Here is a 17,430-nt window from a genome sequence, read left to right on the forward strand (position 1 = left end):
ATTAATGTTTCTTTGTTACAGCTATTTTTTTTCCCTCTAAGTGAAACAAGGTTAGTCATATAGGCTGGGATGTAATAAAGGGCCCCTTCGAGCATCTCCTGCTTGCCTCTTTGTACTACTGCTTGGTGTTGGTTGTGCTGCCTGAGGCACAGCTGCTATAATAGACTCCAGCTCTGGGTTTGTCCTGGAGACCTGTTATTGTAGGCAGTTTGCAGACTGAATATAATAATGCATTGAAAAGTTAGCTTTACAATCAGAGAACTAATACTAGTTTTTAAGAGTTACATTATGCAGACATCGTCCAGAAAATGAACAAAACAAAACAAACAAAACCTCCCAAAGTAAATGGATCTTAATTAAGTGTGAAAACATTGGGATTTCTATTCGAATACGTTTTAGGCATACATTACATGGAAGTGTATTCCTCTCTCTTTATAGTTAAAGCTTCCAGGGCTCAGAGATGACAATTTACGTGCCTGCAAAACCAAAAATGTACTGAGATGTATGTTTTTAGAATAAGTCAGTAATAATTTTCAGATACTCTTAACCTGGAAAAAAAGAACTAAATGCAGCTTTGGTCATACTTACATATTGGAAACATGTAGTTGGTCCATTGTGGAAAACCAACTGAATGACAGCAGGACAATAATGGCACCACAGAGTCCTACTCTAATGAAAACCTATTGGATAATCTCTGTCCTTGAGTTGGCATTAGAGACAGAAGGTCATTGTGATAATTTTTTTTTTGTTCCAGAATCAATGTGTCTTACATTGATGTAGACTTTGCATTAGCTTTGGGGTGTGTGTTTATGTTCGATGAACAGCAGTAGACTATTGTTGTCTGGCAGCCTATGGTTCTGTGTAAACTCATGCTTTTTTTTATTAAAGGCCATAATTTCAAAAGAAGTTAACATCTACATTTCTCAGTAAAGACAATGCTTATGGCTGCTGAACCTATATAAAAACTAGCCACTTAGCTACATGCCCTAAAAGAAGCTAAACATACTTTTGAAAACCTGACTTCCAAGTATAAATGATAACATAAGTTGAAAAAGCAGTCTCTTAAAACGTTGTAAGGGAATAATTGTAGAATTCCTTGACCAGTGTTTAGTACTAGCATTTTTTTCCTGATCAGTAGAAACATGAATAGTGCTTTATTACTTAGCACAGAACATACCTTGTAGTCTAATGCATAAACAAAATGTTTCTCTTTCAGGTATTATTCCCCTGGATATTCTGAGATACTTCTGGAAAGGTTGGAAAATTACCATCCAGTTTCATAGACTTTAGGTTTTTATTAGAGCTGTATTTCACATTTATACCTTTTTGACTGTAACACAAATACAGCTGTTGAAACTCGTTTGATTCTGAATCTCTTTCTACTGTTTGAACTACTGAAAGAGCTCAGCAATTCCAGCAAGCTATATTTTATTCTTTATAAATTTGTTTGCTATGTTTTTGTTCCTTTTAGTTTTTCTCTAACATTACTACCAGATATTGCAGCATATATGAATGGAATTTCATGCAGGGGCGATGATTTATCACAGAAGCTTTTTTAGAATCAGTCATTTCCTTTTCCGTCCACAAGAAAGGTTTGTTATTATCTCATTGAAATTTTAGCCTTCTCAGTACTGTAACTATTTTCCCCTTTTGCCTTTGCATATTGTTTAGAGCTTCCCAAGCTTGATGAGGGGGAAAAAGCTGGCCCCTGTGCTTTTTCTAATTATGGAATCCATTCTGCACTGAAATATCTCCTACTGCTACCTTTCAGAAAGTAAAGTCATGTGATTTTGCATCTCCAGACATGCTACTAGCTGCTAAATTAAGAAATAATCTGATCTGATGATGATAAAAGGGCTGAATTCTGCATGATGTGATAGTGTGGTGGTCCTGGCATGGCAGATAATACGTGTTCTGCAAAAGTTATCCTAATTTAAAGTAGGATTCACTGGAGGGAAGGAGCAATACACTGTTTGGTGTATGTATCGTTGTTCCTCTTGGAAAGAACAGAGTGAACTTAGAACTTCCACAGGCACAAAGCGAAGGACCCTGGGAGATTTGGCTCCAGTTGGGTCAGCAGCAGATTTGTGCAGCTCAGAAGAGAGGAGAATTGCTCGGCTGCAGGAACTCTGTTAGCAAAGTTCTGAGCACGTTCAGAGGAAACCTGAGGATACCTAAGTCCCACTGATTTGAGTGATGGGACTAATGCTGCTCAGTACTTTTTCTGTAAGAGCTGAAATTGCTACAGAATTAAGTTGAAACACACTTGGAACTTAGTCGTGAAGTTGCAGGTCACATTGATGTGGAAGTTATTTGAGGTTTGAGCTCTTGCCTGTCTGTAGAACATCCTGGAAATATTTTTGCCTTTTTTATGTAGAGTGAAAAAGCTCTAACATTCTGCTTACTCCTCTGGTGTACTGTAGCATCAGGGAGCAGCATACAACCCTTTAGTATTCCCTAACACGTAACTGTCATTTAACGTTTTTTGTTCTTCTAACCGTTTTTTTTTCCCTTGTGTGCAGCAGGTTGGTTTGTGTGTGTGTGTGTGATGGGGTTTTTTGTTTGTTTGTTTTTTTCCTCCAAAGACTAATAAACAGTGTTTCTGGAACAGGACATTGAAATACTTGCAGCCACAAGGAAAGACATTATATGAAAACCCCCACAGGAGAGAAACTTGTCTACTTTCTTAAACATATTATCTGAATGCGTTTATAAAACAGGGGTAGTCTCTTCTATCACTCGTAAAACAGGAGCAATGACTTGCTGCAGTTGGAAATTATTTAGAGTGGCTTTTCTCTGCCAAATTCCAAATAACTATTTTCTTCTATACTTGTCAGTGTATTTTTCATCAGTTCACAAAAACACTGATGGGCTATCTTGTGTTAAGGTTTAATTCCACAAAGGGCTGTGCTCCTGCTGTGAGGTACTTGGTGCTCTCAGACTCTGCTTTTCAGGAGGAGCAGGGGATGCACAGTTCCTTGCTCTATGGAGCCTGAGATGGAAACTGTTGGTGTCACAAATGCTGGTATAGAAACCACACCAGCTGGGTTCTTTCCTTAGCCCACATCAGAGTGAAAAGGCTTGGAGCTGACTAGCTTCTATCAAATGCCTTTTCAATTTTGTTGTTTATACTCTGACATTATTAATGCTAGGACAGTTGTGGAAAATCATTAGGTTGATGAAAAATATTGTTGTAATATTCAATAATTTTCTCACATGCACTATGGATATTTAAAAGTCAAATCTTGTGCAGTCTCTAAAAGAAAATGTAATGGAAGGGCTTCCAGACAGTCTTGAAGGATCTGAAGCCTTTATTTTCCCTAACGGAACAGAAATGTTACAGAGGGCTGAGCGCAGTTGCAGTGCAGATGGGAGGCAGGGTAGGCACAGAGCTGCGTACCCAGAGCTGCATCCTGTGCTGGGGAGCACACCCACACCACACAATGCTAATGTATATGTGTTGTGCGGAGAGAGTGAAGAGGCTTCAGTCCCCTGACAAATGTGCTCCTGCTGTGTCACACTGTGCTACACTGTAAGGATTCCACAGGGTTAAATTTCAATGCCTAAACAATTTGTTCACAGTCTTTTCACAGTCTTTTTCTGATTCCTGACAAAGGAAGTGATTGCACAAGGCAAGCCTTCAAAGCGATCTGATTGTGCAGAGCACAATCCAAATCAGACCTAGCATAAATACATCTTCGCACCAGCTAGGCAGTTCTATCCTAGGCCAGTGGGACTGTTTGGCCTCTTGTCACAGGACTCTCCCAGATGATGTGACATCCCATTAGGCTGTGGCAGTGTGAAGTCCTCTCCTACAACCTTGGAGACCTCCTCAGCTCTCCTTTGCTGGCACGCTGCTTCCCTGCCTTGTACCCACACCTTGTGGCTGGAGGCTTACCTGGAGGTACACATCTCCCCAAGGCAGATCTAGCCCTTCACAGCAGAGTTACTGCTAATTTACATTTTAGGCTTACATTCCTAGGGCCAGAGTTGCTTTCCTGTGGTGTTTCACAAGCTCTGATGTACAGCGTTTCTATTCCATCCTACCTTTTGGCTGAAGTCATCATTTATACTAATGTTTGTAATTGCTACTCTGGCAAGCTTCAAGTGTGTAACATTGTCTCAATTTAATAGAATAAAAAGTAGATTTGCATTTTAATTCATTGTGTAAATGCTGTTTTTATGCTAGTTCGTGACTGTGATGCTAGCGAAGATGAAGAACGGGCTCATTTTGCAGCTCGAGCCTGATGCCACCTTTGTATGTTTGTCTCAGCTTACCACTCAACAGTGCCTACTTCTGAGCTTAGGACACACAAGCATTTCAAGTAAGAGTCCCTCTCACAGAGGTGGCTTATTAAGACACAAAAAAATTAAGCCAGTGCTTTGGCAGAAACAAATGTGAGCAGAGACAGCCCTTAAATCATTTTTCTCCTTACTTTGACTGCAGCATTTGGACTTTTGAACCCAAGTCTTTAAAGATCTTCTCTGGGGGCCTGAGACATGATTTTTGACTACGTTACTATAGCCATTATTACATCTACAGATGCAAACCAGGGCCTTGCAAGAACATGTGGATGTGTAAAACTTTACCATATTTCATTCAGTGAATGGATTAACTGGCCTACAAAAGCTCCATTCTTTATCTGAATGACTGGGAACCAAGAGGACCTGAAAAGAGGAAATTCAAGGAGTTCACCTCTTGTGAATATAATTATGTTCTGCGTTTCCAGAGGGATTTACCAAGGGATTGCTTTGTCTCGTCTGAAGTGATCAATCTGCTGGAGATCTGCATCTTAAACAAATGAACAAAATGTTGAAGGAGCTGAATGGAATTGGTGAAGGAAGAAATGAACCTCGTTTTGTGAAGTAAAGGGTAAATTTACTGTAATTAGGAAGTGGATGGAGTGTGGATGGATCCTCAGCGTTCTTGGTTTGGTCTAGGTTGAGGTGTCAAACTCATTTTCATAGGGGGCCACATCAGCCTCACGGTTGCCTTCAAAGGGCCGAATGTATTTTTAGGACTGTATAGATGTAACTACCACTACATTTATACAGTCCTAAAATTACATTCGGCCCTTTGAAGGCAACCACGAGGCTGATGTGACCCCCGGTGAAAATGAATTTTACACCCCTGGTCTTGGGGGTTGTGAATTAACTTGGCCAAAAGGGAGTTTTATGCATGGAGGATGCCATGGGACAGCCCTCAGCTTCTGGTGTAAAAGGGAGTTCTCTGATTTCTAGGTGTCTAGGGGTGCCTGACTATTGTCCCTTCAGGTGAGGGATCTGTGAAAGAATGCTTGCCTCCCTGTCTTCCTTAATGGCTGCTTGGTGTCCAATATCTTGGTTGTTAGACTTTTAGATCTCACTGTGTGACCAGGGTAGAAAGGAAATCTGGAGTAGCACTAGATTGCAAAGCCAGTGGTTCCACTTCTTGCACTAACATAGGGTTGCTTTTATGGTCTTGGATAGTTATTACAAATCCCTATGTATCATTATCTTCAGCTGTGAGGTATCTGTTGTTCTCCTTTGTTAACTTGCAGAAGTGCTGGGAAAATTAAATTAATATGAGAAGTCAATGCAGCAGAACTTAAGCTCTTTATAACTGATACCATACTCAAAAAGGAATATTGTTCAAGAACCTACAAAAACTTACCTAAGAAGTCTTCAAGATACTGATTTTTAGGTTTTGAGTTGAACTAAAAGCCAGTGTATTTAGTGAGTTTCTTCATCTGACACAATTTGAAGGGATGTTGGAGAAAGAGGAAATTACAATGTCTCTCATGACTATACTGAAACTATTGATGTCATTTTTGTATAATACTTAACTGTTAATATTGATGCTACTATGCTGTATTCTGCAGTCAGCTCTATAATTTAGCTAGTGAAAATACTAATTACGTTATTACCGCTGTACTGTATTTCTAGATACTGCACAAAAGATTGAATTAGAAAATACATATAAGCAATACTACAGCATATGCTGATGATGAGAATGCCTTTGAAACCAGGAAATGGTCTTGTACTGCCTTTCACAAGAAGTTACTCTTACTTGGGTTAAACACATTTTGTAGTTGTGTTCCCTTCTAGCCAGAGGTCCGATTATGAGGCTCACTGAGTGCTCAGCGAAGTGCTGAGGGTCATCAGATTTGCTGTCTGTAGCAGAAACCAGCTGTGTTCACTATTGTGCATCAGCATGCTATGGAGAGGAATGATGCGAGTGTCCTAATGTCATCAACTTAAAAAGATTTCCACAGAGATTTTGAAGGATTGCTTTTTCTTCATAAAAATATGCTCCTTCCTACTAGTTCTTACCTCCAAAATGAGTTAAATAATAGGTACCCAGATTAAATCTAGCTATTCTATATTTTGTTCCTTTTATAACAAAAATTAAATTTTGAGGGGTGTGAAAGTGTATTAATGTCTTTCTTTGAAACAAAGTTCTTGATTATTTATGTCTTCATAGTCTTGTGACAAGAAATGTGCCCTTTGCTCTCAGAGGAAGTTTTGTCTTCACTGATACAGACTAGTGACATGTTTTATCCCTGTTATCCTATTTATAATTAGGTCTGATGTCCTCTATACATGTTCACCTTTCAATATTAGGTCAGTGTTAAAGCCATTATCAACCTAAAAGGTTGGATTACTTCCAAGATTCAGTCTTTGTTGCCCCACAATGCTATAAATTATATTACAATCTATTGTTAAAAATTAATAATATGCAACATAGAGGTCTGATGGAATCATGTTAATGAGAATACTGAAGGTTCATTGACTTGCAATATCATTAGAGCTCTGAGACAGGTTTATAGCCTTGTGCAATGTATATTTGTGTTGGTTTAGACACAGTATTTATTTGGTCACACCCAGCCAAATGTTTCCTTACTAAATTAAAATAAATGCTGGTTAGTTCAATGAGCTACAAAGATATATAGTGTAATTTCAGGTTCTCAAGTCACAGAAAATAAGCCCCAACAATGTAACTCAGTAAAGGATCAAAAATGATGGATATACTAGAGTGAATATAAACAAAGAGGGAACCAAGTTTACTGAGTTGGGTGAAGTTGTTTTTTTATGATTTAAGCAATGTATAAAATTTGAAAGAACAGCTTCTATTTGTAGTCTGCTCTGATCTTCCTGTAACCCCTCACTGCATACACATACATACATACATGCTTGTAAGCATGGTCAACCAAAATGTGATCGTAATTATTTCGAGTTTGGTCATGGGGCTTGTTGTCGCTGCCTTCTGCTTTGGGGCCAGGCAGTTGTATCAGATGGTGATGTGGTGGTTGCGCTGCTCATGTCAGCCTGGCATTGGATCATGAATCCTACAGACATCTTATGGGAATGGAAAGGAGGATAAGTCCAGCGATTCTAGAAGCAGTTTAACAATATGAAACTTGCTTGCTTTCAGTTACTCCAAAGCAAATGCTACGCCAGCTTATCTGTGAAGACTGCAAGGGCTTGGAGCACACCCAAGAGAGGGAAATTTGACAGTGGGAGGCTGGGTAGGTGTCGTGGTTTAAGCCAAGCTAGCAATTCAATCACAATAGCCACTCACTCACCCCCCTCCCCACCTCCTAAATAGGGAAGAGGATGGAAAGGAAAGGGAGAAACTTGGATTGAGATAAACACAGTTTAATAACAAAATACTAATACACTACTAGTAAATATATATATATATAGAGAGAGAGAGAGAGAGAAAATAGAAATAGAAGATGAAAGATACTCAGTGCAATTCCTCACAAACTCTGTCCACACCAAGCAGCCAGTCCCAGGAAGTGGCACCAGGTCCCGAACAGCTGATCCCAGAGAAAGAAAAGAGGAATAAGGCAAAAAGGCCCAGAGGCCTCTGCAAAGTGGCAGGATGGCAAAAAAGCTGAGCTAAACATCCCGAACAGAACTCCCCCAGCTCCAACAAAAAGAGTGAAGAAACGAGAGACCAGAAGATCCAGATTCTTCTTAAATATGAAACATGACATTAATGGAGCACAAGTCTAATGAGGAACAGTTGAGGGAACTGGGGCTGTTTATCCTGGAGAAAAGGAGGCTGAGGGGAGACCTTATCGCTGTCTACAACTACCTGAAAGGAGGTTGTATCATGGAGGGTGTTGGTCTCTTCTCCCAAGTAGCAAAGTGATAGGACAGGAGGAAATGGCCTTGAGTTGTGCCAGGGGAGATTTAGATTGAATATTAGGAAAAAATTCTTCATGGAAACTGTTGTCAGGCATTGGAACAGGCTGCTCAGGGAAGCAGTGGAGTCACCATCCCTGGAGGTGTTTAAAGGACATTTAGATGAGATTCTTTGGGACATGGTTTAGTGCTAGAGTTAGGTTAGGTTATGGTTGGACTCGATAATCTTGAGGGTCTCTTCCAAATGAATTGATTCTATGATTCTAATGGGATGGAATACTGTTATTGATCAGTCTGTATGTCAGTCAGGTCTGTCCCATCCATGTCCCCCTTCCTTGATGCCTCACACCTGTGGGCAGAGCGCTCAGAACATCCTTGGTTCTCAGACCAGAGCAATTAAAAACATTAACTTTGTCTTGTGGTGTTATCACCTTATTCTCAAACTAAGTCCAAATAATAACCATGCTAGCTATGAAAAAGAAATATTTCTAACTGCATGGAGAAAATTTTCATTCATTTTCAGTCAAACCTGCACAGCAGGGGTCAAGGAGAGCTGGCCTTGTGTCTGTGCTGCTTGAGTGCCATCGCAGCCAGAGGGGGAGCTGAGATCAGTCTGCCCTTCTTTGGATGGGTGAAGTCCCCACCCTGCCCTGGAAAAGGCAGAGTACAGCACATACCCATAGGCTGAGAGGAATTACAGATTTCTCTCCCCTCTTTCATCCCGTGTCTGTTCAGCAGCAGCACAGCAACCCTGCCTTGCTGGGTCTGCCACAAGGAGAACTTCCCAGGAATACCTCAGGACACCCAGGGGTGGTGGTCATTAGTGCTCTGAAGCTGAAAACTGCTATGAGTGCTCTTATTACTGTTTACTGATGTGATCAATGTGTAGCTGACCTTGACTCACTTCCTTGTGTAATTCCTTCGGTTAAAGTGGAGAAAATGAACCATTTTGATGACAGTGTTTTAAGAAGCTGCCATTTCAGAAGCTATAGCTATGCCTGTGATACATCGACCTGTCCGACAGCAAGGATGGAAACTTGGCTTTCTCTGAGGTTTAGAGCTGTGATTTGGACCATCTCCTCATACTTCTGTATTTTTTTTATATCAGACATGACTTACTAGTAACAATAACTGTTAAAATTTTTGCCATTGACTTGAATTATCATGAGGTCATGAATTGTTACTTTAGGCCTGTCCCTTCCCCCTCCAAGTGCTTTTTTAAAATCCCAATTTTGTGTTTATGGTAATGCAGTTGTGCAATGGGAATGTTTGGTAAAATTGCCATTTAATTTACAGTAGAAGAATGCTTTAGCAGCTGTTTTCTAGCAGTTTAACTACTCTGACCTCAGTGACTGTTCTGAAGAGACTGAAAAGTAATTGAAAAGGTGAAAAAGTTCAGAACTGTCCTCTCTTTATATTTTTTTTTTTCATTTTTTGTGTTTCTTTTTTAAAACATCTTTGAAATGGCTTTGTAAACAATTTGAGTTTTTTCTAGATAATTCAGATGAGAGAGGAAAGATTGCCAGTTTACTGGGACTTGCTCTCTGACCACCTGAGAAAAATGAGTTTTTCATTCTCTTGAATATCATCTGGAGTAATAATAAAATGTGCTCTTGGCTGGGTTCCTTCTGTGTGAAAATAGACAGAGCTACATCACTGCACACCTAAAGGAAAGACATAGAACTACAGAAGCAATCTGAAATCTGGATTTTTCCTGCTTCTCTGCTTCACAAGTACCTCTCCATTCTCCTTAACCTGAGTAGTCCAAAGGACCAGAGCTAGAGATCCTTTTATACACAGCTAAGTTGCCTGTCAAGATCCCAGTGTGAAAACCCCTAGCAATAGCTAGTGAAGGAACTGAAAAAATCCGCAACACTAAAAGGTAGTTATAGATGAATGAAATGCGGTGCTAGCGTGTTGGAATCCTGGGGTGACAAATACATGAAGAACACATGGAAGTAGGATGTTAGTTGACTAGTGTTGCAGACAAGGCATCCTACTTGTCTGGGGAGCTGGTCCTGCAAACCCTCAGCCAGGCAAAGCTTTTGTTGATGTGACTGTGCACTGAAGGAAGGTTCCTGGACCCAGGCATGTGGCAGTCAGATGACGGCAGCACAGTTCCCGTGATGTGCTCTGGGCTGGTGGAATGGTTGGATGACAAAACTCTGCAACTTCACACGAGTGTGCTGTAATTTGAAGCCGTCTGCAGGGAAACTGTAGGCAGCAAGTACAATTTCTAAGCCTGATATAAATTCCATCCTGTTTAACTGCCATCAGTTCTACTGCTGCAGAATAGCAAACCAAGTGAAAGAACAAAGCAAGGGAGAGATTTGATCTGGCTTCATAATGCAGTTGGAAAACTCCTCATTAGAAGAGTGTTTTCCACAGCCCCAAAAGCAGAGCACTGAGGCCTTCGCTGTCTACTGCTGCCATTATCCTTGTTTCCTGAGCGAGCGGCTGGTCCATTTGCTTCTTTCCCTTTGTCCTGCTGAACGAAGCAGTGGTTCGGTCACTTTCTTCTGGATTTCCTTCATCTTGTCTCTCTGTCGTTTTGGTTTTTAATTCTTTCATTTACTTTAACTCAAATTCACTAGTGCATGCATCTCCTACCTGACTTTTATCTGTGGGAGAGATGCAAGAACTTTGCCTTTAGCTCCTTCCAATGCTTTTCCAGATCTCGGGTACTCCCTCTGTTCCTTGATTCCAGGTTGTGATGCACTTAAATAATTTGTCCTCTGGTTTTGTTTATCTGGCTAATTACTCTCCACATCTCCTTCAGCCCTTCTCAATTACTACTCCGCACATTGCTTGTCATAGTTCACACTCCTTTTGTTTAACTTTCCTTTTTCCAAGGCTACTTACTGAGTCTTGGCAGAATTGTTATAGCATTTCACAAACAGCTGTTTTTTGCTGTGACAGTAGGCTGATTTATGTCTCAAAAGCAAACACGTAGGCCTGCCTATTAAATGCCTACAGTATAATGACAAGCACAACCCATTTTTTGAAATATTTTAAAAAAATTAGGGTGGAGATTAAAAATAGGGAATAACTGAAAAGAAACATTCCCAAATGGAGGAGCAAGCATGCTTAAGATGAGCAACTGCCTTCATCCTTCTCTCTGTGTCTCTCCTGCACCTTTCCATTACTTTTTCCCATTAATGTTCAATGCATGATGCATGTAAGGTATGTCTGTCGGTGAGTATTACTTTCACCAGCTTTTCTTTGCAGCAGTATGTCTATAAATGGCAGAGAGCATCATTCCTAATTACATGTTGCCCCCAGATGCTCCATGGGTGATGCTGATGGATTGCTGTGTGGGTGGTGGTGACAGGGCTGGGGGAGGGGGAGCCGGGATGCAGCTCCTCTAAGTGGTAGCAGAGGTCTCTCTTCGGGCTGGGCTCATCTGTCCTCCTGCAATAAAGTGAGCTCAGGAGCCTCTGAAAAGGTGCATCTGGGCTTTGGAAAAGGGGACGTAACGCAGGAAAGGCTTCAGGATACAACCCAAACAGGGAAGCGGGAGGGGCTGGGAGAGACAGGGGATTTACCTTTTACCTGTCACTGCAGAAAGCACTCAGCACGGAGGGCTGACACAAGCTGCTAAATCACATTTTCTTGATTTCAGTTTCCACCCTGCCCTTCATTCTGTGCTGGTGGTGTCAGTGCTAAAAGGCAGAGCCTTATTGCAACAGGCTGCAGCAGTTGGAGGGTGCCTGCCCTGCCAGCTGCAGGGGCTCAGCTTCATTTCATTAATGGTATTTCCAACAGTGACCTTCTACATGGATTAAGGTATCCCTGTTGTGGTTGAGGACAGACAGTGCTTTGGAACTGAATCAGGCCTTTTTAGGCTGCCAAAAGTGTGGCTGTGGAGCAGACTGAACCACTGACTTGTACGTGTTGCCTGCTCACAGGCCAGGTCTGTAGAGGAAGTTGGTAGAGGAGGAGGAGGAGGAATGATCATCAGCCTTTCAAAGGGACAGGCCTTCCCACAGCGTAGGGATGGACGTTCCTGCACTGCAGGCTGAAGAGGAAGAGTGAAAAACTGAATGATCCTAGACCTTGAAAGGATGCTCTCCAAACCCCAGAGAAATCCAAGAAAAGGTGAGGGGGTGAAAGCAGAGATTTCCAGCCAAGTGTTTGTCATTTTTGCACAGACCTTTACTCATGAAGGGCTGCTAATGGAGAAGGAGGAAGTGAGAGAGCACACGTGTGCGAAAGTGCATCTGCAAAGTCTGTTTCCTTCTCTCTGTAGCTGTCCTGTGGTCACTGAAGGTTTTTATATTTAGTGTGCCTAGCAGGTCAGCCTGCCAGCAGGTCAGCTACTAGGAAGGCACGGAAGGAGGCAGGTAATACTGGCTTTGGGAACTGAAGCAATTGGGCTCTATGGGTTTTTACATCCCCAGCTTAGTGCCAGACCAGAAATTCACTCCATCAGAGTGTGCACTGAAATTAGGAAGTGTCCTAGGACAGTGTGCAAGAAGCACATTTAAGAACAGAAAGCATTAACTGGTACATCAGCCCGATGGTCCGTCCAGCCCTGAGTCTGTCTCCGACAGTGTGTCGAGGGTTAAGATTGCGGGGTGACAATAAAACCCTGGCAGATGTATTGTTAACCCCCTCTCCCCCCCACTTCCCCCTTTTGCCCCTCCCTCTCCCCCCTTCCACTCAGGACAGGCGATCGGGAGAGAAAAAGAAGGACAGAGAGAAGAGAATTGAAAAAATTAAAGATGTTTTACTAATGCTACTAATAAGAATAGAGAAAATAATACAAAATATACAAAACCAATCTTGAAAGTCTCAGCAACTGCAGAGCCGGCACCCAAAGTCCTGGATTAGACTCCACAGCCAACCAGAGCTGGATTCAGTCTGTCACTGGCCTCAGTTCGCAGGGACGACTAGCAAGGTCCTCTCCTAATGTCGGCCATAGGGAAAAAGGGACGAGATCCTCGTGATCTCCCATTTTATATGAAGTATTCACGTGAATGGAATGTTATACACAGTTGGTCAGTTGTTCCTCGTCGCCCCTCTCGCGAGATGTCCATCCATGCTTATCAATAAGTTTGCATTCCATTGCTAGGTTTTACCAAAACATGTGTCTGGTTCTCCAGGAAAATGCAGTTAATATGAAGGCTTTAGCTGACAGGTAAAATTCACTGAAAGAGAAACTTGTTTTTAACAAAACCAGGACACAGTGGCAGGAAGCAGTGCTGCCTACAGAGAGCAGGTGAGCCTGGTCAAGTCCTGCAGCCCATCCTCTCTGTACTCCCCCAGCATCCCCAACTGCTGGATTTGGATATTAGAGGCTCATCACTGCCTAACTCTTCTGGTACCTCATTGTGTGGAACTATTGCCCACTCAGTTTTATGAAGTCCTTCTAGAGTTACTTGCCTTGCAGAGCTTAGTGTCACATACATACTTGAGGACTTAGTCTCCTCTCTTCAGGTACTCACTGGAAGTGTCGAGTAAAGTCAGTCCCACCATCAATCCCCCAGCGGGGAGACCTTGCTGATGCCTGTTCTGCACCCTGAAAAGTGACTATTGAGCTTTATATTTTGCTTCATATCCTACCTCCAGTTTTCAGCCTATAAGAGTCTTCCCTCCCATCCTGTGGCAAGTTAATTTATTTGATAACCTTTGGTCTGGAACCTCATCAAAAGCTTTTTCAGAGTTGGACTGTTCTGTGTCTGCTGGGCCCACTCTGTCTTTACTGGTGATCCTGCCTTGTTCCCAACAGACCATGTTTATCCCTGTCTACAGTGACTTAATTTTTTTAGGCCCTACTACCATTAGCAAGGATGGATGGCAAACTTTCTGGTCTGCAATTACCCAAATCCCTTCTAAAAGCCTTTTTGTGGCTAGGAGTTGCAATGCCAGATTGCCAGCCCTCTGGCAGCCTGGTGCTTGCCACGCTGGGTTACCCTCCCCATCCCGCGCAGCCCGAGGCCGAGAGGTGAGGACAGAGTGGAGCTTTACTCAGGAGTGGAAACTACCACCCAGAGAAATGTTAGGAACTCATTTTTTTAACTTTGAAACACATTTGCTTGAGTTCTGAAGTGAGTATTTAAAAGCCAGTTATTCTTTTGTGCCCTTTCCTCCATAGACACAAGGCATTTTACATGGCTTCTCCTACAATGGTCTACAAAACACAGAGAAGATGTGTAAAGATTATGTGATAATACAACTTCTGTCATAGTTCTTGTACCTGGTATTGATATATAATTGGTAATTGGTGGAATATTCCCTATGGCGTGACAGGAATATCTGCATTGGAAGTTTATTGGAGTAAAGGTGGGGAGAGAGACCATAATTCCATACTGAAATCATATAGATGAGGGTTTATCAAAACAAATGAGCACAAAACTGAAGAACATAGCTAAATACAGACCCTTTGGGCTAGAGAAACACCACAATGAAAAGTTTTTGGCCCAACTAGTGAACACAGATACCTCTTACATGACATTTGATGGGGGACAAATGCTGCTAAGGAGACTCTGAGAGGATCCAGCTTGGGAAAGAGTCTGGAAGGTGCCAAAGCCATTTCCTTGTGCCCACTCACAGTCAATGCAGTTTTGCAGGTAATACCCTTTTGTGATCATCACCAAGATGAGGAGAAAGGAAAATACAAAACAAAAAAAGAAATAGTGAACAGTAAACAGAAACACAGGAGGCAGCAGTAAAATAAGTCAAATTTCTCTTAGGCTCAAGATGACTATCAAGGAGCTTTGTTCTGGGAAGAGAAAGTGCCGCAGCAGGATGGGAATGCTTGGCTTGGGTGGGCTGTCATATCTGTCATCATTATAAACACGGACAGATGATGATTATCTCTCCATTCTGTTTCTGTTTTTTCTCGGTCTACAGAGATGCTCATCCAGCTGTTTTCGTCACAAAATTTATTCAGCTAATTTGTCCACTTTCCTTTTCCTTAGCGCACCTTTTACCTTCATCAAGCTGGTAGCATCTTCTCTGTGCCCACTGCTACTTTCAGCCTCCCCTGTTCCTGGAGATGCTGACTACTTCCCAGTGCCTGGTGGTGTGTTATTGTCTTCCTCCTGCACTGCTTCTCAGCTTGTTTTCCCCTGCACAATGCGGCATCTCACACTGCACAAGGCGAAGGCAAAGTGGGGGGAGAAAAGCAGGCAGCGGCCGGGGGCTCTTCAGGTGGGTCACTTCTCACAGACACGGGCTCCCTCTCTGCACCCATCCCTCGGGTACTTGCCCCTCATTCAGTTTCTAGCCTGCAGCACCAGCGTGTGTAGAGCCAGAGCCAGGCAGCTACAGCACAGCTCATTCAACTACTGCTGTAAGATTTCGAATACAAGGAGGTTTCACAAGGCTGCAGCTGGAGGGAAATAATTTTTAGAAGCTGATTCCTCTCCAGACCTTTTGGAGAAGATGTGTGTAATCACTAATTCTTTCCAGTCTCTGGTTTTGTTAAGGGAGGTGAATAAAGGTACTCTAAATACTTTTTTTTTAATTTTTTTTTTTTCCAAATGGTAACTAGGATATAGAAATTGTACCTAGTTCTGCAGCTCTGCACACCCTGAGCTTGTCACAGCCTGTGTCTGAGGGGGACCGCTCTGAATGAGATTTATGTGTGGGCATTTGGTATAACTGGAAACAGATTGAAGCTTAGTGTCAGGGCATTTCATGACATGCAGAGCCTTAAAATTATTACAAAAGTCATCTGGGGACCTGCACTGACAGTGTGCAACCCTTCTTGCCAGAGTTGTTCCTACCTGCTTACCGCAGCCTGCAAAACAAACAACCAACCATGCAATCGCAGTGTGGAGAAAATGCCACGGTGATGGATGATGTCCAGGTGTGACCTTTCACCTGTTACGGTAGCCAAAAATCCTTGCAACAAGAGTGCTTGATGGAAGATTATGGGATAATAATAAAAAAAAAGAAAAGAAAAGAAAAAGATCAATCAGGTGAAGGATTCTGTTGTTAAGAAAGTATTAACTATTTTTTAAATACACAAGCATCTGACAGGCCAAGCCACACCTAAAAGAGCTAATGATAAAGCCACAGTTGGCTGCAATGGTTCAGTCCAAAGGGCACTGGTTTGTTGGCGAATGCAGAGCATATCTTCAGCAAGCTGCTACAGCGAATGCAAGAAACTGAGCACATAATCTATTATCAAATGCATGGTGGAAACTTGACATTTCAGCAATGTAATATACTTGTTTTCCAGTGGCATGAGACTAATATACTCCTTTTCTGTGCTTGACGCAGCGTCATTCACATCTGAGCAAAATAAATGGGGAAGATGGTTTTGGTATCTATTCTTGACATCACTAATTTTAGCACCACTAAGGAGAGGGATTTTTTTCCACTAAAAAAAAAATAAAGTAAAAAGCACGTGAGTCTTAGAATAAAAATAATTGTGAATGGCAACATCGCTGATGTTTCTTTGATACTGACACTTCAATATCTGCTGTACATCCATTATGTTGTCTGGAACGAAAACCAGCCCTCAAATTGACACCGTGGTGGTATGAAATCTTTCCAGCTCCTCTGAACCCCCAAAGCAAACCAGGATTTGTGTAGCTGAAATAAATATAGAATGACCATGAACGAAAGCTTCTTAATTCAGCCCCATCAGTACAATATATTACTTCTCTAGTCTAACTTCTATGCTGTGTGCAAGAGGTTTTGAATCCCAGTTTTGGAATCAGTTGCTTATTTCCTTTTTGCAACACCTCCTACTGTTGCGGTGGTTCATAACATACAGATCTGCATATCGAGGAAAAATAAGGGAGAAAAGGATTTTTTTTTTGCTTCCAGTCCTACCTCCTCTGAAATGCCTGCAGACTATTTTTTTTCCCCTATGGCAGAGCTCCTATTATGTGCTTTGCACCTTTAAATGTGCGAAGCATCATGTCTGCCTGGCAGGACCCTGAGATTCAAGACAGAAGAGAGACAGGCTTTGTTTTCTCTCTCATGGAGATGTTGCATTTGGTCGCGCTTTACCATTAGATTGGCTTGCAGAGAGGGTTAGTAAACAACCCCATCCTGTTTCCCAGTTTCTTTACATTTTCTGTACACAAAGAGCAAAACGCACATTTTCCCCCTGCACAGGGAAATGCCAGGAAAGGAAAATGTACAAAACCTCAGCATGGGGAAGCAGCGTCTCCTTTGCTGCAGAGCCTGCTTGCAGCAGACAGGCAGGATGAACGCTCACAGTTGAAACTGCAAAACAAAGAAAATAAACTGGCAGGCACACGTTCTTGGGTTCCTAAGGATTATTTCTTTTCCTCACCAACCTGCTCACAGCCAGTGCAATAATGAAAGTTTGCA

General features: G+C 42.0%; 1 protein-coding gene across 1 annotated transcript in view; it reads left to right on the top strand.

Annotated features, from left to right (window-relative positions):
* SPAG6 (sperm associated antigen 6) overlaps nucleotides 1-1,240 on the top strand; it is a gene marked incomplete at both ends in the record, with an annotated part of 34,825 nt that extends 33,585 nt beyond the window's left edge. The window contains one exon of the mRNA XM_080339843.1: nucleotides 1,217-1,240. Within this exon, the coding sequence (XP_080195969.1) occupies nucleotides 1,217-1,240 (24 nt within the window). The remainder of the gene's footprint in view (nucleotides 1-1,216) is intronic.
* Nucleotides 1,241-17,430: the final 16,190 nt, after the last annotated feature.

This window comes from Nesoenas mayeri (assembly GCF_963082525.1).
Source record: "Nesoenas mayeri genome assembly, chromosome: 2".
Classification (NCBI taxonomy): domain Eukaryota; kingdom Metazoa; phylum Chordata; class Aves; order Columbiformes; family Columbidae; genus Nesoenas; species Nesoenas mayeri.